This window comes from Poromitra crassiceps (assembly GCF_964638095.1).
Source record: "Poromitra crassiceps genome assembly, chromosome: 25".
NCBI classification, from domain to species: Eukaryota; Metazoa; Chordata; class Actinopteri; order Beryciformes; family Melamphaidae; genus Poromitra; species Poromitra crassiceps.
In genome coordinates this window covers 20,447,889-20,471,862 of record NC_139649.1, presented here as the reverse complement: position 1 = coordinate 20,471,862, position 23,974 = coordinate 20,447,889, and the positions used below count along the sequence as shown (strand labels likewise).

At 43.5% G+C, this 23,974-nt stretch overlaps 1 protein-coding gene across 1 annotated transcript; it reads left to right on the top strand.

Annotated features, from left to right (window-relative positions):
• Positions 1 to 4,751: 4,751 nt before the first annotated feature.
• Positions 4,752 to 23,529, top strand: LOC310798151 (apoptosis inhibitor 5-A-like; the record flags this gene model as incomplete). The annotated part of the gene is made up of 7 exons (XM_083660630.1): positions 4,752 to 4,892; positions 13,324 to 13,428; positions 14,865 to 14,954; positions 19,475 to 19,659; positions 23,028 to 23,121; positions 23,270 to 23,326; positions 23,443 to 23,529. The coding sequence occupies 7 exons, from the start codon at positions 4,752 to 4,754 to the stop codon at positions 23,527 to 23,529; spliced, it is 759 nt and encodes a 252-aa protein (XP_083516756.1).
• Positions 23,530 to 23,974: the final 445 nt, after the last annotated feature.

Below are 23,974 nucleotides of genomic sequence, written 5' to 3'. Positions count from 1 at the left end.
AAAGAGAAATGACATCATCAGTGTGTGTGTGCCCCCCTATGACATCACTGATCAGTCTTGTCACAATGCCTCCTTGTGTGTGCGCGTGTGTGTGTGTGCCTTTATGACATCACTTTTGACATAATCACTGGTGACATTACATCATTAGCTAATTAGCCTAATTAAAAAATACGGCTCCGTCAGGTCACCCGCACGGGTGCCCTTTACACACCCTGAAGGTTTCAGCCCGATCACACGTAAAACGGCATAGCTGTGGCCGAACACAGAACTTGAAACAAACAAACAAAGCCCACATACCCAATTGTATATATAATATATAATCTATCTATAATCTATTATATATAAGTGATTTTATATGATTTTACTGTGTATTGTTTATCATTTTAGTGTTTCATTGTTTTATATGCCACAATCTTATTCTTGATTTTAATTGTTTTAACTTGTTTCAATTGTGATTACACTGTAATCAGGGCGTCCTTGGAGCGTGCTCGCAATGGTCCTCCCTGGTAAATAAATGTTAAATATATATACGGTATACTAGGGATCTATATATACTAGGCTCTTTTATATACATAAAATGTTGATCTATGGGCCACTCTACCCCACAGAGCCCAGTACAGCCGCACTGCACTGCCTGTACTGTCTATATATTTACACCCCTCATTCTGTCTATTATAGCATCTAATGTTCAACTTTATCATCAGTATATAAATGGGAGCTGGGGCTCTGTTTGTTTGTTTCTCTGTCCCACTGTGATTGTCCCACCATGATGTCATAAATCCCACTGTGACATCATCCGTGATGTCATAAATACCACTGTGACATCATCACTGATGTCATATATCCCACTGTGACATCATCAGTGATGTCATAAATCCCACTGATGACAGCATCAGTGATGCTGGTCTCATTGGCCACACAGCAGCCGAGTTGCGGGCAAGGCCGCACAGTGAGCAGGCGAAAGCCTAGGAATTGAGTGAGCATAGCGCACGAGATCCCTAGTTATAATAAAATCACCATGTGCTTATGATGCCTGAGCAACGTGTAAAGTGAAGTCATGCCATTCGAAACATTTAGAAAACCACGGACAGAACTGGAACAGGAAAAGCTTGGTATGGTATGTAGCAATAGCAGGGAAGTGTTCTACCTTTGGATGTTCACTGAAGGCAGCAGCAGGGAGGCTAGCTGGTTAGAGACATCAGAAGGTCTCAGGTTCAATCCCCTGTGACTTCAACTGTCGTCCCCCCCCCTACAAGATTTCCCCCGCCACTATAGCCACTTCTTAACATGCAGTGGAATCCGTATTATAACCTGCACCTAGCCGGTTGGCCTGCATGTTAAACAACAATTAGCCGGCCTATGCGCACTCCCGCGACTCCGTATCTTATCTACCTCGACCACCGGTATAAGATCCGCTTCCACGCAATCGTGGCTCATGTTTAACAGGGGCAGGTCATTATCCGCATATCCGTAGTGGGCAGGTGTGGCTCTTCGTGACTCACTTCACGTTCGCTAGTTTATTAATTAATGAATCGTTCGGGCAATCGCTTATATCAACGAGCAAACTCACGGTTTCCTCAAGTGCTGCAAAAACGGCTTGATTTGTTAAGTGGGGGCTAGAATGACCGTGCTTTCCGAGGTGAGGACTGGCTTGACTGCAGTTGCAGGCGGCCAGGTCCAGTGCATCAGGAGGGACGCTGCTGCCTTGCTTGCTTGCTCCCATGTCAGAAAAAGCCTAACTTTTGTGGGGAGAAATACATTGAAAACTAGTCAGATATGACTTGAAATGCCATTTTTTATCGAGATCATGCAACAAGGAGCCTACTTCAGGCAAGCAAGACGGCAGGAAAGAACCAGAAGCGTGCCTGCCGCCGTCAAAAGCGAAAGCGACCCGATGTAGGCTGTCAATTTAGCGGAGGTAAAAAGCCTTTTTACCTACTCGGCGAATCAATCAATCAATCAATCAATCAATGGCTCGCGCTTGGTTCGTATGATGAGAAGATTAATCAAAATGCTTACCACAAAGCCACATGGGAGCCGAGAACCAGTGCAGGAGAGCTGCCGCGCAGGTGCCAGGTGTGGAGTGGGACTGAGAGATTAAGGTACCTACTAGCATATTGCTGGAGATTCAAGTTGTCGCACTTATTACTTTTAGCTAACGCTACGTTGTTTTTTCATCAGGGCAATGTCCAGAAGATATGGGTTCATGAGTTTCTGCAAATGCAGATAGATAGGCTACAGTAGGAGCATGCATGCATGTTATCTGTTTCAATAACGAAAGCGTCCTTACCGAGAACGACGTGCCGACCAATTAAATATTCTTGCTGCGAAATCGGCCTCTTAATGACAACACTGGAATAAATAAGATCGACTACGACTATAGAGGCTATAAAGAATGGACTATAGAGAAATAAATGGATTCAAAACGTTTATTTAGGAAACATAGGCTATCAAACTTTTGTGGGGAGAAATACATTTAAAACTAGTCAGATATGACTAGTTGCCACTTGTAAAATAAATCACCCACAGTGATTGACGACGGTGCGACCACTATTTTGACTGCCTCATAGCTAAAGCTGTTTCCTATCACATTTCTTGTGTTTGACATGCTACCGCGCCACCCCCCCCCCCCCCCCCCCCCCCCGCCCACTGGCAGAAAAAACGGCTCATATCCAGTTGTTTCTTAACAAAGACCCCTCATGTTTAGAAAGGCAAAACCTGAAAATATCCTGTTCTCTGTAGCCTGACATGATCCAGAGTCCATGTTTAAAAGGCACTTATGGGTCCGGGATGACCACACCCTGAACTCATTTGACTGGTGGCTGCAACGGCAAATGAGCACGAGGCGTGCCGTGGACGTCCCGGGCCAATAGTCGGGGGGAAAACTTGCGTCCACCTGCTGAAGTGTCCTTTAGAGCAGAGGTTCTCAAATGTTTTTCAGCCAAGGACCCCTTACAAGATAGAAAATATACCGGGGACTCCCTCATTCTGATTTGTGATTTTGGGCTAAGCTTAATTGTTTCCACGGTAACGTGCTTGACTTTTAAATTGATAGGTTTGTTACATTAGAATGTAATCCATTAGGGTTGGCACGATGGACGATGGCATCGACCGACCCCCCATCGACCTCTGAGCCTTCTACATCGGATCATCGTAATTACTTATCGGTTTGAATTAAAATTGTGCCGTTTTAATAATAAAAAAGGCCAAGTCCACTTACCGTGACGCGCGGGGGATGCGCCGGCGGCATTAAACAAGCGCGCCCAGTTCAGTTCAGGAAAGACTCCACTCCCCCTCCTCCGCTCCGCTGCTTCTCTGAACTGGGTGCGATTGTTTAATGTCGCCGGCGCGTCCCCCGCGTGTGAGAAGTCTGCTGTGTTGTGAAAACTTTTTAAGACAAAGAAGAAACTTCACGTTCTTTCCTGTTTTCAACCTAAAGTGAGTACAAGTCTTCAACTGTGAATTTAACTCGCCTGTTTCCAAAGTGAAAGTTGGACTCGCTCCATACTAGATACAGCAGCTGCGTTTCTCTAGTCATTTATCCTAAACTCTCTCTAACGTTATATCAGCCAGTAATTCAGTCAGTTTTCTGCCAGCTAGTTAAATTCAACACACACACGTTGTTGGTGAGGATCTGTAACGTTAACGTTATTTGTTTTGCGCCGTTCAAATTGCTGGTAGTGACAGCCACTGCCCACTTCAGTCACCTGGCTCTGTGCTGTAGCACAGAGCAGAGGCTATCAAAGCCCGCTGGTATCATAGAGCTCAGCTGTCCTGTGTTGTTAAAATGAATGCATTGCAGCGGCTAGCCAAATGGAATTACAGCAACGCAGCTGCAATAAATCATTAATTATTCCCCCCACCCCCACCCGCGACAATGCCATCATCCAAAACAATGTTTCACTGTAAAACAATCACGATGGGTATTTTCATGACATCGCACAACCCTATAATCCATAAACCATTTTAGATTTAAAGCATACAATATTTTCGTTGAACTATGAAGCTTTTGCACACACAAAAAAGTTTATATTTTTATTTTCCTGAAAACCTTTCGCGGCCCCTCTGGCAAAGTGCCACGGACCCCTGGCGGTCCCCGGACCCCCATTTGAGAACCACTGCTTTAGAGAGACACTAATGCTCCACTGGCTGCTCTATGGCTGAGCCTGACCTCTGACCTCTCTAAATGAACATAACAGCCAGGAATCAATAGAAAGGGCGGCTTTAGCTCAGGAGGTAGAGCGGGTCGGCCAATGACGCAAGGGTTGGCGGTTCGATCCCCGCTCCCTCCCAGCTGCTGTCGTTGTGTCCTTGGGCAAGACACTTAACCCTCCTTGCTCCCGATGGTGTGTAGGCACCCTGCGTGGCAGCCTGCCGCCATCGGTGTATGAATGGGTGAATGTAGACTATCTACTGATTGTAAAGCGCTTTGGATAAAAGCGCTATATAAAAAATGCAGGCAGGCCAAAGAGAAAACAATGAAACGGTATTTGGGTTCATTAACACTAGAAAGGCCAAACTGCTCTCAGTTAACTGCTGTTTGAATTGTAGAACAGAAATAACTTTGAAAATGTCCTTCCATGACTCATCCTACAGCTACTTTCAGTACAAACAGTGACTGTGTACAAAGAAACGTAATAATTATATTGACCCTCTTTATAACTGACTTTCTTGGCCTTTGCTTGGAGCCCCAAAAATCCAATGGCCTTTCTGGAGTTAAGACCAGTAAAAGACGGTGAATAACACGCTTCATGACAGTCAAGGCTTCTGGGAGGTGGTTTTATATTTTGATTGACAGCTGTGTTGGTGAACGTCTGCAGGTGGAGGAGGAGCCTGAGTGTTCCAGGGACAAGTGGGACGTGGAGGAGGAGGAGGAGGCCACTGTGATGCAGGTCAGCACACAACTTAGATATGGATCTACGTCTTTTAATATATCTACAGTCAAATACATTTAAAGGGATAGTTGGGTTTGTTTGAAGTGGGGTCCTATCAGCTAGTTCCATACACTAACTGAAATAGGTAAAGTGTTCTGGACGCTGAGCACATCATGTATGGAGACCCAGCACTCTGAAGCAGCAGCCTCCAGAGCTCTCTCTCTCTCTAGTTCAGGGAACCAGGAACTAAAATGTAATTTAGCCACATAAAACAACGCCCATATATACAAATCAATATCAGTGTACATGTACGCTCTATTTTGACCATTTTCAGCGCTTTACTTTACCGTCAAACAGCCCTCTCATTCGGCACTTCATTTCCTCCCACCCATAGGACTACCGTGTTCCTCCGCTAAACGCCTGCACAGAGCCGCGTCGCTGGATTACTCTATATTATAGAATATTGTAGTCTATATTATAACGTTACATATCAGATGAAGGTGGTGAGATTATCATCCTTGCCAGTTACAAAACAGGAAGGCTTAGAAGAGAGACAAAACACTGACTTACTTTAGAGACAACAAGTCACCTGGCCTCTCTGGTCTGGGACGTTTTCCCCAATTTATCCTGGGAATGGTGAAAAAGGTCTGCAGGACACTGGCATTCAGTAAGGCAGCATATCATGGCAAGATTCAAGATTTTTTTTATTGTCAGTCCATGGTACAAGTATCACGTGTGAAATTCTTGTGCTGTGGACTCCGTTTACAACATAGTACAAATATAACAGGGCATATGGGTGCAAAAACAACAAGAGACACAACAAGCAATAAGGCATTATAGTGATAAGACAAGTCAGAGACAGTGGCATATTCACTGCACATAGGTGCACGTGTCGGGTGCATACTTTAGACGTGCTTAAACATTTTAAATTCTGCGTATTTGACATACAGGTGCAAATAACATATTCCTTATTAAACATACAATTAAACTCTGCATTTTAAATTCGGCGTATTTGACATACAGGTGCAAATAGCATATTCCTTATTAAACATACAATTACACGTTAGACATACGTAATGGTAGCAGCTACAGTACGGTACAGTGCGGCTACTACACTATTTGTGTATGTTAAGGAGTCTCGTGGCCTGCGGGAAGAAACTGTTCCTCAAGCGATTTGTGCGTGCTTTCGGAACCCTGTATCTTCTCCCTGAGGGTAGCAGGGAGAACAGGCTGTTGTGGGGATGGTTTGTGTCTTTGATGATCTTCAAGGACCTCCTGAGGCACCGCTGTTTATACAGTTCATTCAAGAACACTCAAGTCATAGAATTAACCATTTATTGCATAAATGAATATAATGCATACAATTATGTTTGGCGTTGAAGGCTCCGCTCTTAGAATTAATTTAATATTTAATTAATTCTATTCTCCCTGAACTCGGCTCAGCAGCATGCTACGCCGAGCAGGGAGAGCAAGCAGAATCCCCCATGGGAATAAAATATTCCAGATACATTTAAACCATAGAAAGAGGGAGCCTAAAAGCAAGACATGGAAACATGTTCATTTTTTGAGCCATGCAGACTCCAGAGCTACAATACATGATAGCATTTGCATTTGATCTAAAAAGGTGGAGGTTGGGGTGGAGGTGGCAAAGCGTTGCCAGCAGCCGCACGATCCAGCAAGGATCCAGCAAAGTGGGGAACAGATCAGTGAGTGAGAGGCTGCCCTATTTAAACGGACCGCCTTGTTGTGAGAATGACTGTGATTGGAGAATTGGTTAAACGGTGAACCAAACAGAGGCTGTCAGCTGGTACAGCTGGGGCGTAGACTATGACATCATGTCTTGAATGAACTAACGCAGGCTTCATTTCATTCAAGAACACTCAAGTCATAGAATTAACCATTTATTGCATAAATGAATATAATGCATACAATTATGTTTGGCGTTGAAGGCTCCGCTCTTAGAATTAATTTAATATTTAATTAATTCTATTCTCCCTGAACTCGGCTCAGCAGCATGCTACGCCGAGCAGGGAGAGCAAGCAGAATCCCCCAAACAACCGAACTCGACAACGCCAAGCATGAAACGCCCATGCAAATGCATCAGCCAGACTATAGAAGCTATGTGTAGCAGCAGCATGCTGCGGACCTCGGGTCACCTTGAAAAGAGATACACCGAGTAACTCAAAAGAGGCCCATACTATGATTAAGTGGATTACCTATGTGAGGCAGTATGCCGCTGCCGACCTTTCAATTAAATAGGATGTAAGCTTACAACCAAAGGTAATTCTAGTATTAGTGAACCATTTTAAGAGAAGCAGCATGGATGCTGCAGATAGGGGGAAGCAAGCCTTGCGACCCTGAGCCATAAGTGCAATGAGATAGGAGGAAGCAAGCCTGCGACCTTGAGCCATGAGTGCAATGAGATAGTGGGAAGAGACCCTGAGCTATGAGTGCAATGTTCTTTGTGCGAATGCATCAGCCAGACTATAGAAGCGATGTGTAGCAGCAGCTTGCTGCAGACCTCGGGTCACCTTGAAAAGGATACATGCATGTATCTTGAGAGGCCATACTACAGTACGATTAAATGAACTACCCATGTGTAGCAGCAGCATGCTGCGGACCTCGGATCACCTTGAAAAGAGATACAACCCGAGTAACTCAAAAGAGGCCCATACTACGATTATATGAACTACCTATGTGTGGCAGTATGCCGCTGCCGACCTCACACTACATAACGTGGATGTAAACTTGCATCCAAGAGGTCATTCTACCAATATGTGAACAGCAGTATTTACTGAAAGTGAAGCAGCACGCCTGCTGCGACCTCAGCTGCGTCCCGCTTGGGAGAGAAGCAACTGCAACCCCTGAGGTCATAATACCTACGTCAGTACAATGAACCCAGCCAACCACTGTCCAATGCAGCAATTAACATAATGGCCGTCTCCTCAGGTGTTTAGAGCTCATGCCTGTTGAGCCGAGATGTCATTGACCGAATATGACGTTTGAATGGTGCAGAAAACCAATGTCCCATTGCTTTGAGAATAGATGCTGAGACATCTCAGCTGCAGAGGTAGACGTGCCAGTGCAGGAGTGAAGAGAGCAGCTGACGAGGGACTCCTCGTCATTTGCAGAGGAGACGGCAACGGGAGGTCGCCTTCCCTTCGAACTCAAGTCAGGAACAGAGTTAATCCTGCCCCACATCAGGATCTCATGCGGTATGAATCTTAGAGGATAGACAGATCAAGTATTAGTTTGAGAGATAACAGATGAGCCTTTAGCATCCCTGTCTGTTTAAAAATAAAGTGAATAAGAAAATTAGTATTTTGTCACTGGTTGGGACAGCAATGGAATATTTTATAATGTCAAATAAAATCAATCGCCCAAAACACACTTGCTTCCTGCTGGATCAGCGGCAGTACTGCACCAGCAGGTGCTACTTGCTGGAACAGCAGCAGTACTGCACCAGCAGGGTCATCCCAAGAGTAACCATACTGTATGCCTAGCCTAGCCTGTTGCATACCCTAAATGCACTTTACCTATGAGAAGCAACAAGCATTCTGCTATTCTCATTGGGTACTGAGAGCCTTTCTTGTTCAAGTGAGAGCTAAGCGAGCATGACCTACCCCTTGAATGAACATCGGAAAGACACAGCATCTTTATCCAAGAGAAATATTTTACACATTAAATGACTTTACCTATGAAGAGATAAGCCTGGCACAGATATAAGCTGAACACTTTCTCCGATGGCAGAACATAATGAGCTGCGATTTCCATATTAGATATTGAATGAAACTAAACTATAAACAATGAGCTGCATTTAATATATTTGATATTAATTAACTATACTCCATGTGCAGAAATACCAAGCTTAGCTTTCACTGAGGCGGCAGCCGGCATCCCGTCTTTGGCACTTCGCAATGCACGCTCTGGCTCATGGAACATCCTGAATTGAAAAGAGATTCTTAAATATCTTATTTCTTGCAACTGACAGCGATGACCGCAGATGAGAACCATGAATATCAACTGCTAATTGAATGTTTGTGATGATAGCCCTATTACCTATAATAATACTGAGAAAACTGACTTGACTTCCTCCTGATTGACAGCTGTCTTCAATGATTAAACATACAGAAAATAACTAAGGATAGAGGTCAGCGGCAGAGTCATGATTAACTTAAACCAAGATGGTTCTGAGAAGTTCCACTGTTTTATCCTATCCAGCAGAATCCCTTCTAACTTTAACATATGCTGGCCAAACAATGGCCTATAGATGTCCAAGTTACTTTACCAGCTTTGACCTTCATGACGGCATGCCATGATGTAACTAGTAAACAATAGCAAGGAGAGGAGCCATCCTCAACATGAATGTGTTCCAGCAGAATGGACTAGCCGCTAGCTTTGTTGTCGAATATCTTGTTCATACTCCTCAGGGAGGAGGACTCACCAGACAAGGAACTCTATAACAGACTGGCCGTCCCAAGATGGCGCGTGGAGAAATACAGGTCACCTACAGGTGTATCCCCTCCTATATGAGGAGACTCCTAAATGACAGTGGATTTAGGACTTTTAACATGATGAGATTTTAGTCTAGAATTGCAAAGTATCGTCTTTTAGCTTTATTTGATCTTACTGTTACAGCAAAATAGGTGACGATAAAGACAATTGATTTTACCGACCTCTAAAATCACTTTCAGCTAACCTAAACCTGCAGACTCACTTTGTTACGATTCTTGATATTATTTGCTTAGACAGATCAATGTACTAAAATGCTGTTGCCATACTCAGCAATATTAATTATCCCAAAATCCTTCTGGAGCTTAAACATGAATCACCCCTTACTTGTGTTGTAATATAAAACTGATGAGTTATACCTTAGAGTATTGAGCTTCTTGTGCTCAACACGCGCCCTTGCATCGGACTAACTGCCATAGCCCAAGATGTAAAGCTTATCGAGCTTCACGTGAAATTCAGCCGCACATATGCTTAGCAATCATCCTTACAAGAGCTTGGATGAAGCCGAGTGATTATTGAACTCCATAATCCTCACAATTATGTCTCACCAAAGGTTCATGCAGCTTTTTTTTTTTTTTTTTTTTTTTATTATTATTATTATTTTTTATTTTTATTTTATTATAATATAAAAAAGTACCAACCAAATTTTATGGACTCAGACTATATCGACACATCTTAATTGTTACTGTAAATTCAATGTAAAATAAGCTTATATCCCTTATACCCGCAGCAACGATGTAAGTCATTACTTTATATTTTACCAGCTGCTTCATATTACTTTGAATGGTTTGATCAGAATGATCTAATGTTTACTAATTTCCAGATTACATAACAAAGCACTTAATCCATCCATCTATCGTTTTATAGACAGAATTCAAGTTTCATTTGAAAAAACCCTATTATGAAAATCAATCACTTCCAATGAATATATTGATAAAGCATATTCCTGAACATGGTTAAGAAGCATTTCCAACTTAATCCCTGAAATTGAGCTGCGCTTGAATTACAACCACTGAAAAACCATCCAGTGAGGTGATTTGCATTGATGCAGTTACAATAATACGCCACCAGAGTGCACCGGGGCTCAGCTAGCGGCACAAGATAATATAGCAGAATAAGAATTACATCATGCCAGCGTTGTGCTGATGAATACCTGCCAGTAAACATCGGTTTGATATTGCCGAAATCAATCTGTTAGCAAACAGATAGATCAACATGCCAACATAGTAGCTTATCCACCAGGCTACATGAAATTATGCTTGATTGAATACTCAACTTTAGAACGCAGCCATGAAAGCAATGCAACTCCATTTCCCAGCGTCCTTGTCGGTGAGGTGACGTCACTCAGGAGGGCACCCGTACCTGACGTTGATGCTAGCTAACGCTAGCAGCAGAAGCCGACAGCCCTGGCTTTGCTGTTTGAGGAACAGTCAGAACAAACACGACATCAACAGAATAGCTTAAACCACTACAAGAATATAGGCGCTTGGCCAGCAGCTGGAACAGTACACAACATGCTGAATGCTTGAACCTATGATAGCATACACAACTGAATACTCAGCTTTTAATGAAGAAACGCAGCGATGGGACTACATTTCCCAGCGTCCTTATCGATGAAGTGACATCACTCAGGGGCACACTCCGGCTACCGTTGTGTTTTAGCGATAGCTTGCTAGCAGTAGCATAGCCAGCAGCCATGGCCTGAAGTTGTTCTTTGTGGAAAAGAGACGGGAGTTTCCAAAACCTGGAGCGCACATGCCTCTCACTGGACGATCGGCGCGGCAAGAACAGACTGGACTTCATCCGGCGTAACGTTTATGATGGGAGACTTGCTCTTTAGCAGGGGAGCCAACCGCTTAAAGCAGAAGAGAAACAGCAGAGCAAGTGCAGTTCTTCCTTGAAAACTTGTGCGTGGAGATGGAAAGTGTTTCCACAACTTAACAGCTCTTCGTGGCTGCCCCCAGTCAGGATGCGGAGATATTGGCTAGACGCTTTGAGGATCTTAATGCTTGCCCGGTTTTATCAATGGAGGAGCTCCGATCCCTTCATCGTCATGAGAGATCCTTCCTCCAGAAACAGTAAGTGCAATGAACAATAATAAGAATCCTACTGAACTTCATACCTGGCTAGATTTGACATCCAAACTCGGCACGGCAGCAATGAAAGTAATAGCGTGAGATTAGCAAAGCGTTGCCAGCAGCCGCACGATCCAGCAAGGATCCAGCAAAGTGGGGAACAGATCAGTGAGTGAGAGGCTGCCCTATTTAAACGGACCGCCTTGTTGTGAGAATGACTGTGATTGGAGAATTGGTTAAACGGTGAACCAAACAGAGGCTGTCAGCTGGTACAGCTGGGGCGTAGACTATGACATCATGTCTTGAATGAACTAACGCAGGCTTCATTTCATGCAGATCTGGCAACTCACATTCTGTTACGTGCTGTGCCGCGCGTCTCACTCTCCGTAGCGCCCTGCGGTCCATGGTGGTACAGTTCCCGTACCAGGTGGTGAAGCCGCCAGTCAGCAGGCTTTCAATGGTGCCTCTGTAGAAGTCCCTGAGGATTTCTTTCCTTAGCCCAAACTTCTTCAGGCGCCTGAGTCCGTGTATTCGCTGTTGGGCCTTTTTGACAACAGTGGCGGTGTGGCCGGCCCAGGTCAGGTCCTGGTGGATGTTGACTCCCAGGTACTTGAAGCTGTCCACCCTTTCCACCACTGTGCCGTTGATGGTGATTGGGGGGTGTGTGCCCCCCCCCTCCTGTAGTCCACAATGATCTCCTTGGTCTTGGAGACGTTCAGAGAGAGGTGGTTGTCCTGGCACCATTGTTCCAGGACCCTCACCTCCTCTCTGTAGGCCGTCTCGTCGCCCCCCGAGATCAGCCCCACGACTGCTGTGTCGTCTGCAAACTTCACGATGGTGTTTGAAGTTTGAGTCGCCACGCAGTCGTGGGTGTAGAGTACTTAAGTACTTCCTCATTGAAGACAGCAGTGCGCGAGGTGCTAAAACGCAGGAGCTTATGACGTCATAAGCTCTATATAACCTTTGTACACGCGCGCAATCCGCACCCACTCTCCTTTTGTCCGTTCTTTGCCCCCAGTGACAGCGCTCCCTCGCTGTCCGTCTCCCTCCCACTCTGTGTGCCGTCGTGCCGAGCGCTATGCTTCTCGCTCTCTCTCTCTCTCTCTCTCTCGGGACTAGTGAGAGAGAGAGCACAGAGAGAGACACACAGGCTGGTGACGCGAGGCTACTCTCTCTCTCACACACACACACACACACACACACAAACAGACACAGTACCGCTGTGCAGTCGCAGCAAGTCTCTCTCTCTCCCTCTCCGAGCAACGAACACACACACACACACACACACACACACACACTCGTGCTGTGGACACACAGCACGAGTGCTGTGTTCGACACACAGCACTCGATCTCTTTCTCCGTTTCCCTCCCCCCCTCTGTCTCGCGCTCTCTCTCTCTCGGAAAACCTGCTGCAGACGGGACACGCCCACACAGTCCGCGGGAGAAAATACACTCTAAAAAATAATTGATTCTCATGAGTTTTGCCACAACTGTCAAACCTAAATTTATATACTTTGCGACGTTCATCATCGTTCAAATTTGGCTGGTGGCTTATTAACATCCTGTGATGTGATGAACTCAAAATGCTAAATAATAAAGAAATATTTCTGGTTTCCTGGTTTCCAGGGACTTTAACATTTCTTAGAATTTGAGAGAAAAATTTGGTTTAATTATGTAATTTTAATTACAAATTTCCACTAACTTTGATGTACATTTTGAAACTTCTTGTGCACATTGGCTCTTATTTTTAATCAAACGACAGTATATTGATTCATCTGTTATGTATACAATCATTCAAAGGAATCATCATTTTAATTTGATCGCAACTTGTGAATTCCTTCTGTTTTCCGCCCACCTTCTAGAAAAATGTGCATTCCACACGTTTTGTAACCTACTTCTGTGAACACGTCCTGCCCAACCTCAGCTCCCTGACCAGTCCTGTGGCCGAGCTGGACATTCAGTTGGAGGTAAGTTTCTCTGGGTGATTTTCAACATGCAACCGTCATTCATTTTTAGTGGGAGATGAGACTTTTCATAGCTTTTGTGTTACTGGCCACGTCCATGTTGCCTCCTCGATTGACATAATTTTGCACTTGGGAAAAGTTTGGTTCATGTCGTCTCTTCAAGTCCAGTGCCGTTCTGTGGCATTTGACCCAGCTTAGGATTCTTTTGATCTGTGTTTGGCTGCAAAAAGGGATTCATCAAAATGGGAAATTACCACAAGCCAAAGGCTACTAAATCTTTCTGCGAGGCCTGCGATTATCTAGTCCAGAGGTTCTCAAATGTTTTTCAGCCAAGGACCCCTTACAAGATAGAAAATATACCGCGGACCCCCTCATTCTGATTTGTGATTTTGGGCTAAGCTTAATTGTTTCCACGGTAACGTGCTTGACTTTTAATTTGATAGGTTTGTTATTAGAATGTAATCCATGAACCATTTTAGATTTAAAGCATAAACTATTTTCGTTGAACTATGAAGATTTTGCAAAAAATATATATATATATATTTTTTTTTATTACATTACATTTACATTACGTCATTTAGCAGACGCTTTTGTTTTGTCCAAAGCGACTTACAATATCACAATTTGTCAACAGTCCAGAAAACCACTATGCAACACAATAAATGACAGCCAAGATATTTTGATAGACTAGCACCATGTAGGAAGTAGTTTGAGAAGGAATAAGTAACATGTAGCATTTTCTTTTTAATTATTAAATTTTTTTTTTTTTTTTTTTTTTTTTTTTACTTGAAACCTTTTCGCGGACCCCCTGGCAAAGTGCCACGGACCCCTGGGGGTCCGCGGACCCCCATTTGAGAACCACTGATCTAGTCTACCAGCCACTCGGACATGTTATTGATCATTATATAGAGGTCCAAGCAGCTGTGGTTACATGTCACTTTAAAGGACTTTATATTTTGCATTTTAGAATGTGTGATTATTTTTCTGTATTGCTTCATCTTCTACTACTGACGTGACCGTTGCACTAAGTCAAATTCCTTGTTTGTAATCGGATTACTTATTGTGGCTATGAAAGTGAATCTTGAATCAGCAGACAAACAGATTTGTTTCTTTCCCTGGATTTAGTCGGGTATCCTGAATCAGCACTTCGGTCCTTGAGAGGTTTGATAAATGTGTGAAGTCGATATTCCTAATGTCTGACATTTGGTGAGCGGTGGTAGCAGTAAACAAAGTCAGCGTGCGTGGCAGCCACCTGTCAGATGCGTTGGCCAACTGTGTGTTGTTAATGGGTCATTAGCCTGCACAGTGTAACACTGTTTCTCATTAGCAAAGCACAATTCAGTCTTTGAGAGGAGCTGTTAAACTGTGTGTGTGTGTGTGTGTGTGTGTGTGTGTGTGTGTGTGTGTGTGTGTGTGTGTGTGTGTGTGTGTGTGTGTAGGTGCTGAAACTGATGGCTGAGATGAGTCCGTTCTGTGGAGACATGGAAAAGCTGGAGTCGAACGTCAACATCCTCTTTAAAAAGCTGCTGGTAAGAATGGATTCTGCTGCTGTAGCTGCACACAGAGGAAATATACATTGGCAGGTTTTTAGGGATGCATGATATATCGGCAATCACATCGGTATCGGCCAATGTTAGTAATTTTTTAATATATCGGTATATTATCAGTCCGATAAGCAAAATAATGTTAAAGGGCCATATTATGCATTTCTTAATTTTGTATCATATATATGTTGTTACAATCTTGGATGGTCATATTAAACATGGGCTAAGCTTCAAATAAATATGTGAAAGTGTTTTAATGTTACCTCCATGAACCCCCCCCTCGCGCCTATGAACTCTCGTAGACGAGATGACATGGATTTATGGCGATTTTGTGCGAGAACCATAATTTTGGTGACGTCAGGTAGGACTTGTTACCCTGGCAACAAAGCGTCGCCGCCGGCAGCGCTAGCTCCCACCCTTCCCCTCTCCCTTCCCCTCTCTTCCCTGTACCCCGCGTCACCACTCACCAGGCTCTCTCCAGCCTGGCTGTCTGGGACTAACACAACAGTAGTCTCATGGAATAACGGATTCCAGACCGCAAAAACAAGGAGACGACATGGAAGTGAGCCAGGATGTAGGACTGAAGTGGTAAGTTCTGAAAATATGTGTCTCATTCCAGCATCGGTCCAATGTGCTGCTAGGAAGCGCTAACGTTACTTACCGGCTGGGTAACGTTAGCACTTGCTATTATGTTAGCCTAGCAGCACAGCTGCCTTATAGACATATGAACAACCGATGAATGACGAAAGGCACATATTTTCAGAACTTGTAACGTTAGTCCAACTTGCTGACTTCTCCAAGTCCTCATTTTGGTTTGGTCCGTGTAGCCTTTGCTAGGAGAGGCACACTATAGTCACAAGCATTTGGGAAGTTAGCTAACTAGCTACATTAGCTAGTGTGAAGCTCCCCGTGCAGGGTGTAATGTTATGGCGGCCGCGGTAATAGAATCCCTGCTCGGCCAGCCACCGAAGGAAATGTCCGGGTGCAGCCCAGGCCTAGCGGAGCTGTAGATATAGGGGGTTGTTGATATATCAATTGATAGCTTGCTTTATGTCCAAGTCACGTTTTTCATCGATGGTCAAATTCGTTTTGACAATCCGTTGCTCGTTGATATAATTGTTTTACAACTACCAAATTTAGTAGCCATAGCAGAGATCGCCTGTCTGTTTCTGTTATGCATGACTATCTATCCATCTATCTATCTCATCTAGATAGATAGATAGATAGATAGATAGATAGATAGATAGATAGATAGATAGATAGATAGATAGACAGACAGACAGACAGTCTCGCTTCTACAGCTCTCTGGGCAGAAGTTTGCAAACACAAAAACTCTAGTGGAGGCCAACAATAAAATAATAATACATTAGCAAAATATGGGCCCTTTAATATCGGTACCGGCCAATACCGGAGGATCAATAAGCTTTACGGTTCTCTTATCGATACTGGAGAAATTAAGAAAATAGATTTCCTATCTATAATTGCTGCATAAACATTATCTTGCACATTTTATCTCACCAACTCCGTAAGACTGCTTGGTGCTTTCAGTGGATGGTTGTAAAGATAACGGAAGAAGGAAAAAAGACACGCACATAAAAAAACACTACTGGGTTGGGTGCTGGATCAAAAAATACCTTAAAGCAGCTACGAGCAACTTTTTCGATTGTTATTAAACAGTATAAATTTAATATCAATGCATCACATCTTACCTCTAATAGTCGACGAGACCAACGCAGAGTAGTCTCGCTTGAACCCCGAGTGAATCGGCCAGTGTTAGTGTGTCTGTAGCCAGGGCAGATCAGGAAGTGAAATGAAACGGTTTGCAGCAGCCACTTCGGCCATAACCACAAAATAACTTCCAAAAAACCTGTTAGAATATAACGAGAGATGTTCCCGCGAGTATGCGTGGCGTTCACATTGTTTATGTTATGTTGCTAGGCAGCGCAAACGGCGTAGGAAGGCAGCTGCGTTTCACTTCCTGGTTTCACTTCCGGGTTACCCGGTCCGGTCGCTCTAGAGAGCCCCCTGTTGGCGCGAGTTTAGACAGACTATAGACTTAATAATCACCTAAGGGAGCAATCTCAGATACACACGGCTTTGGTCTCGTCGACTATTAGAGGTAAGATGTGATGCATTGATATTAAATTTATACTGTTTAATAACAATCAAAAAAGTTGCTCGTAGCTGCTTTAAGACGGTGAAAGAAGTAGGATCCACACCTTTGTAGCTCCAGTTTGAAGGTTTTTATTGAAGCGTGACGTTTCGAGCCACACAGGCTCTTCCTCAGACGCTTTCATTTGTTTCTGCTATACCAGAGTGAGAGTAAGAGGAGGCGGAGCCAGACTCTGTCCTGTGCTGGTACAGCGCCAAACGGAGAGTCTGGCAAGCGAGACTACCCACTTCATAGATGTTACTGTGTGTGTGCGCCTAGGTATATTATATAGACTACCCACACATAGACTTTACTGTGTGTGTGCCCCTAGGTATATTATATAGACTACCCACACATAGACTTTACTGTGTGTGTGCCCCTAGGTATATTATATAGACTACCCACACATAGACTTTACTGTGTGTGTGCGCCTAGGTATATTATATAGACTACCCACACATAGACTTTACTGTGTGTGTGCCCCTAGGTATATTATATAGACTACCCACACATAGACTTTACTGTGTGTGTGCCCCTAGGTATATTATATAGACTACCCACACATAGACTTTACTGTGTGTGTGCGCCTAGGTATATTATATAGACTACCCACACATAGACTTTACTGTGTGTGTGCCCCTAGGTATATTATATAGACTACCCACACATAGACTTTACTGTGTGTGCGCCTAGGTATATTATATAGACTACCCACACATAGACTTTACTGTGTGTGTGCCCCTAGGTATATTATATAGACTACCCACACATAGACTTTACTGTGTGTGTGCCCCTAGGTATATTATATAGACTACCCACACATAGACTTTACTGTGTGTGTGCGCCTAGGTATATTATATAGACTACCCACACATAGACTTTACTGTGTGTGTGCCCCTAGGTATATTATATAGACTACCCACACATAGACCTTACTGTGTGTGTGCGCCTAGGTATATTATATAGACTACCCACACATAGACTTTACTGTGTGTGTGCGCCTAGGTATATTATATAGACTACCCACACATAGACTTTACTGTGTGTGTGCCCCTAGGTATATTATATAGACTACCCACACATAGACTTTACTGTGTGTGTGCCTCTAGGTATATTATATAGACTACCCACACATAGACTTTACTGTGTGTGTGCCCCTAGGTATATTATATAGACTACCCACACATAGACTTTACTGTGTGTGTGCCCCTAGGTATATTATATAGACTACCCACACATAGACTTTACTGTGTGTGTGCCCCTAGGTATATTATATAGACTACCCACACATAGACTTTACTGTGTGTGTGCCCCTAGGTATATTATATAGACTACCCACACATAGACTTTACTGTGTGTGTGTGCGCCTAGGTATATTATATAGACTACCCACACATAGACTTTACTGTGTGTGTGCCCCTAGGTATATTATATAGACTACCCACACATAGACTTTACTGTGTGTGTGTGCGCCTAGGTATATTATATAGACTACCCACACATAGACTTTACTGTGTGTGTGCGCCTAGGTATATTATATAGACTACCCACACATAGACTTTACTGTGTGTGTGCGCCTAGGTATATTATATAGACTACCCACACATAGACTTTACTGTGTGTGTGCGCCTAGGTATATTATATAGACTACCCACACATAGATGTTATTGTGTGTGTGTGCCTAGGTATATTATATAGACTACCCACACATAGACTTTACTGTGTGTGTGCGCCTAGGTATATTATATAGACTACCCACACATAGACGTTACTGTGTGTGTGCGCCTAGGTATATTATATAGACTACCCACACATAGACTTTACTGTGTGTGTGCCTAGGTATATTATATAGACTACCCACACATAGACTTTACTGTGTGTGTGCGCCTAGGTATATTATATAGACTACCCACACATAGACTTTACTGTGTGTGTGCGCCTAGGTATATTATATAGACTACCCACTTCATAGACGTTACTGTGTGTGTGTGCCTAGGTATATTATATAGACTACCCACACATAGACTTTACTGTGTGTGTGCGCCTAGGTATATTATATAGACTACCCACACATAGATGTTACTGTGTGTGTGCGCCTAGGTATATTATATAGACTACCCACCCATAGACTTTACTGTGTGTGCCTTGGTACTTTACTGTGTGTGTGTGCGCCTAGGTATAAAAAAAAATCTTTGTATAAAAGCCTTAATGGTCACAGCTGGACATTAAAGCAGAGGTTAACTTTTGTAGCCTTTATTTTACAATTGTATTATTATTATTATCATTTTACTTGATCTGACAGAAGGTTCCAGTCGTGACTGGTGAGTTTCCAGCTCTCTTTCTGTCCGTGTAGGAGTTCATGCCTCTGCCTCCGGAGGAGGAGGAGGGGACCGGGGAGAATGCTGCGAGCGAGGAGCCCAAGCTGCAGTTCAGCTATGTGGAGTGTCTCCTCTTCAGCTTCCACCAACTGGGCAAGAAGCTGCCTGACTTCCTCCTTGACAAGGTGGACGCGGAACAACTCAAAGACTTCAAGATCAGGTGAAACATCTGTCTCCTGCTTTCAAAGTTCTCAACATGATGAACCTAGCAGTTTGCTTGTCCACCTCCCATACTTAATCTGTAAAGCATTTATGTTGCTGTGAACTGTGGGCGGAGCTCTACAGTTACAAACATTAAGATGTATCTGAGCAGCAATGGGTACCGCTTCAAATAGAGTAACATACATTTTCATCATAACTTTGCTTAACCATTGAAACATTTTTATTAGGGATGCCGGTGGCGACTAATTTTCTTGACGTTTAAACGGAAATTTTAATTTCGACTAGTCTATAAGTAAGAAAACACTCAGAAAGAGCCAAAACTGAGCGCAATTTAATCTATAGGGTTAAAACAAAAAAATAGTGTGTCTATTTAAGAGCCACGTTTGTCATAATCGTCAATATTCATAACATCTTGCGCTGTTTATGAACATTGCAAATCAGAAAACATCAACAACTCACCCCAGCACTAGAGCTGCCGAAAATAATCGATTCAGAGATGCATCGCGATGCTTAATAGGACGATTCTGAATCGATTAACAAATATCAAAAATCGATTATTTAATTTTTTTTTTTTTTTTTTTTTTTTTAACTTATTGAGTGCCAGCCACTTTTGGAGAACAGACGCTCCCAGTGCCAGAGTTTCAGAGCGTTTTCAGTGATTTCTCGAGGCCCACAGAATATTGTGTGATATTACTATGTAAACACGGGACACGCATAAAGAATGATGAGACTCTCTTCTATCATCTGCAAAAAAAAGTTTATTGATACCATTTTCCGTTCTTTAGTTATGAGCCGGAGAAGATAGGTTGTTTTGAGCAAAAAGACACGTTTCAATTTAGAATCTGAGATATTCAGCCTTTTGTGAAAGGAAGCATTTCAAGCACATCATTGACTCTGAAACTAATATTTTCTGATGTAATGACACCTCAAAAATAATTTCCTTCAATTAGGGATGCACCGATCGATCGGCACGTGACCGGAAATGACCGATTTCCACGTGATCGGCCTCGATCGGTGATCTGCGCCGGTCACTCTAAAATGCCGATTCTGTGAGCCGATTTTCAAGTGACGTGCGCGCACCCAAAAGCAGCGAGACCGACGGATGAGTTGCAGCCTAAACAAAAGCTGCCACTACACACATGCCACAGCATGTCTTCGTCAGTGTGGAGCCGCGGACTGGAGGGGCCGGGTAGGTTGTTTGGAGTCCACTCCAGTCCAGTCTGAGCGGCTGGGTTTTCGGTTGAGCTCAGCTGGAATGAAGCTGCGTGCGATTGTGGGCTTTCTGCCGGTGTTTCAAAGTGTGTTGCACCCATAATCTATTATGCAAATTTGCAATCCCCCACCGCCAGCTCTCAGCGCGAAAGCGAAAGCGTTTTCGCCAATCCATTTTACAGTATGAGAATGGTTTCCTCGCGCGTTCCCCTGCAGTTTTGGCTCGGCATTTTCTAGTCTGGAGAGCACTGTCGCCACTTAGTGGGTCGGTGGAATGGGTTGTACACGTTCGGTGGCTCCCATATTTTTATATGAGACGTGGGGGGCGTTGATCCACGTCCCACCGTCAATTTTTTTTTTTTTTTTTTTTTTGACGACTTGACTCGTCAATGGCAGTCAACCGTTGGATTTTTTTTTGACGAGTCAACTCGCCATTGGCAGTGAACGTGTTAAAGCAAAGTAAAAAAGTAAAAAAAAAAAAAAACATCAAAAAATAACCCGTCAATTATTGTTCTTAGAAAGAAAATCGGAATCGGCAAAAATCGGTATCGGCAAGTCAGACTATTCAAAAATCGGAAATCGGAATCGGCCAACAAAATCGCAATCGGTGCATCCCTACCTTCAATAAAAGAGTGAAAACAAAGGAATTTTGTTTGGCCAAATAATATTTTTTAGCTGCAACCAGCAGCGCTGGCCCCTGCGTGCGCAGACCCTTCTTGCTGGTCTTGATTTACTGCTGGTGGGCATCAGATAGCCTATTCTAGCTTGTTTGCTCTCTGTGCATCAAGCCTGCTGCTGCCTGGGTCTGTGTGTACTGTCAATGGTTGTATGCTGTAGTGCCTTGCGTGCCCCACCCCCCTCCTCCTCCTCCTCCGTGGTGGGAGGAGTGTCTCTGGGGCTCTGCTGCGAGTGCGTTTGCTCTGCGCGTTTGCTCTGCACTGAAAAGTGCGCTGCATCCCCCCGCTTTTTTACAGCGTGTCGCCGGCTCCCAGCTGAGAATAATGTAACTTTTCAGAAAGCTGCTGGTGTCGGCAACTAAATCATATGGAGGGGCTATCGCAGCGGACACGGATGGGGCTCAATTGTGGCAGCAGATGACTGCTGTTCACAGGCACAGCTAACGTTATGCTTCATGCATATCGATGCGATTTCCGTTTCCCCATGACTTCTTCTCTCTTTTTTCCTCGCCTTTCTCTAATCTGGAGAGCACTGTCGCCACCTAATGGGTCCCTAAAATAGCTTTTACACATTCAACAGCCACCATACTTTCACAGGAGATGGATCTGGCTTTGATGCACGTCCCACCGTCAAAAAACGCAATTGACGAACATACTCGTCCTTGGCACTCTACGTTACTAAACCAATTGACGAACATACTCGTCCATGGCACTCAATGAGTTAATAATCAAATAAAATAGAATGTAAGTACATGCAGTTGTTTATTTTAATTATGGATCATAATACAATGTAATTCCAAATGCATATATATTTTAAAAGTAGCCACACAGTGAGAAAAAAGAAAGTGAGAAAAAATAAATCATGTATTGCGGAAAAAGTGATGCATCGATTTAAGATGCATCGAGATGCATCGGAGATGCATCGAGATGCATCGTATAATCGAATCGAATCGAATCGTAGACTTGTATAATCGAATCGTATCGAATCGTGAGATCAGTGAAGATGCACAGCTCTACCCAGCACCGTGTATTCAGGCGAAATATAGCACACGTAACTTTCAGAAGCCTTTGCATTCAACAAAGTTGAGTGGAAGCATCTTGTGCAGTCATTAATTGCCATATGAGATGCGTCATCTTGTCTGGCTAACGGGTTAGCTTGTCTGGCTAACGCGTGAGCAATGCTATAGCGTCCACAATTGTCCTTGCGTCCACATGCCTGTGCTGAATGTCGGTCGAGTGGTTAATGTTATATGCCAGTTTTACACAGTCTACATGCAACCATCTTTTCCTTTACTGGTTAAAAATACTGCCAAACTGCACTTACAGGGTCGCTCTATCAGCTAAACGGCCTGGATTAGCAACTTTTAGACCGAAGACAATGCCAGTAGTTTGTGGATATTAGTGGGATTTTTGGCCAATCTAAAAGGGGCTTTAGAGTTGACTGTGTGTTTCTCTGTGTGTTTCTGTGCTCCCACAGGTTACAGTACTTTGCCAGAGGCCTGCAGGTTTACATCAGGCAGCTACGAGTCGCACTGCAAGGCAAGACAGGAGATGCTCTGAAGACAGACGAGGTAAAATCTGCTGCTGCAATACTTGCCGTGTAATCAAGAACAACTTGCAAATGATTATTATGTCACTACTGGTCTCGGTTTGACTTGTATTCTTGCCATTGTGCTGTAAAATATATCTCAAACACTCTTATCCTTTTTGTGGAACCAGAACAAAATCAAAGTGGTGGCCCTCAAAATCACCAACAACATCAACGTTCTCATCAAGGTAAGCTGTTTAAGATATGGTGGGAGAATAAAGACAAAATACAGACCTCACATCATAACCCATAGATGTTTGTTTCTGGGAGATTTCTATCGAATTAAACTGTATTTTCTCTCCAGGATCTTTTCCACAACCCGCCGTCATACAAGAGCACAGTCACACTGTCCTGGAAGCCTGTTCAGAGGACAGAGGCAGCAGTAGCATAAGTCTCCTCCCCTATGACCACACAGACTCAATCACTACAGTATTGGCAGGTTTAACAAGTTGTTTTTAATCAGTTGTTACACAGATTTGAATTTCAAATACTTATCCTGCATTAAACCAAATGGTACTAATTGTGTTGTGCACTTTTGCAGACCCAAGCAGGTTAAAATGAAAAGGTCTGCTCCTAACCTTATCTTTCAAGTCCACAAAGGTGGAAAATATGATTAAAAAAGTGGCATCTTTAAAGCTGCATTCAGCAATGTTTTTTGTGTTGAAATAAGTGTTAAATGGCTCTATATTCTGACAGCAGTCACTGAAATAGAGTGTTTGGTCAGTAACTTGGATCAGACAAGTCTGAATGGATGAAAGTGGCTTGTGGAGACTTGGATGGAAGCATTTTATGGTTTTTCTCGTCTTCTCTTTTTTTGCTCATGACCCTGTTCACAC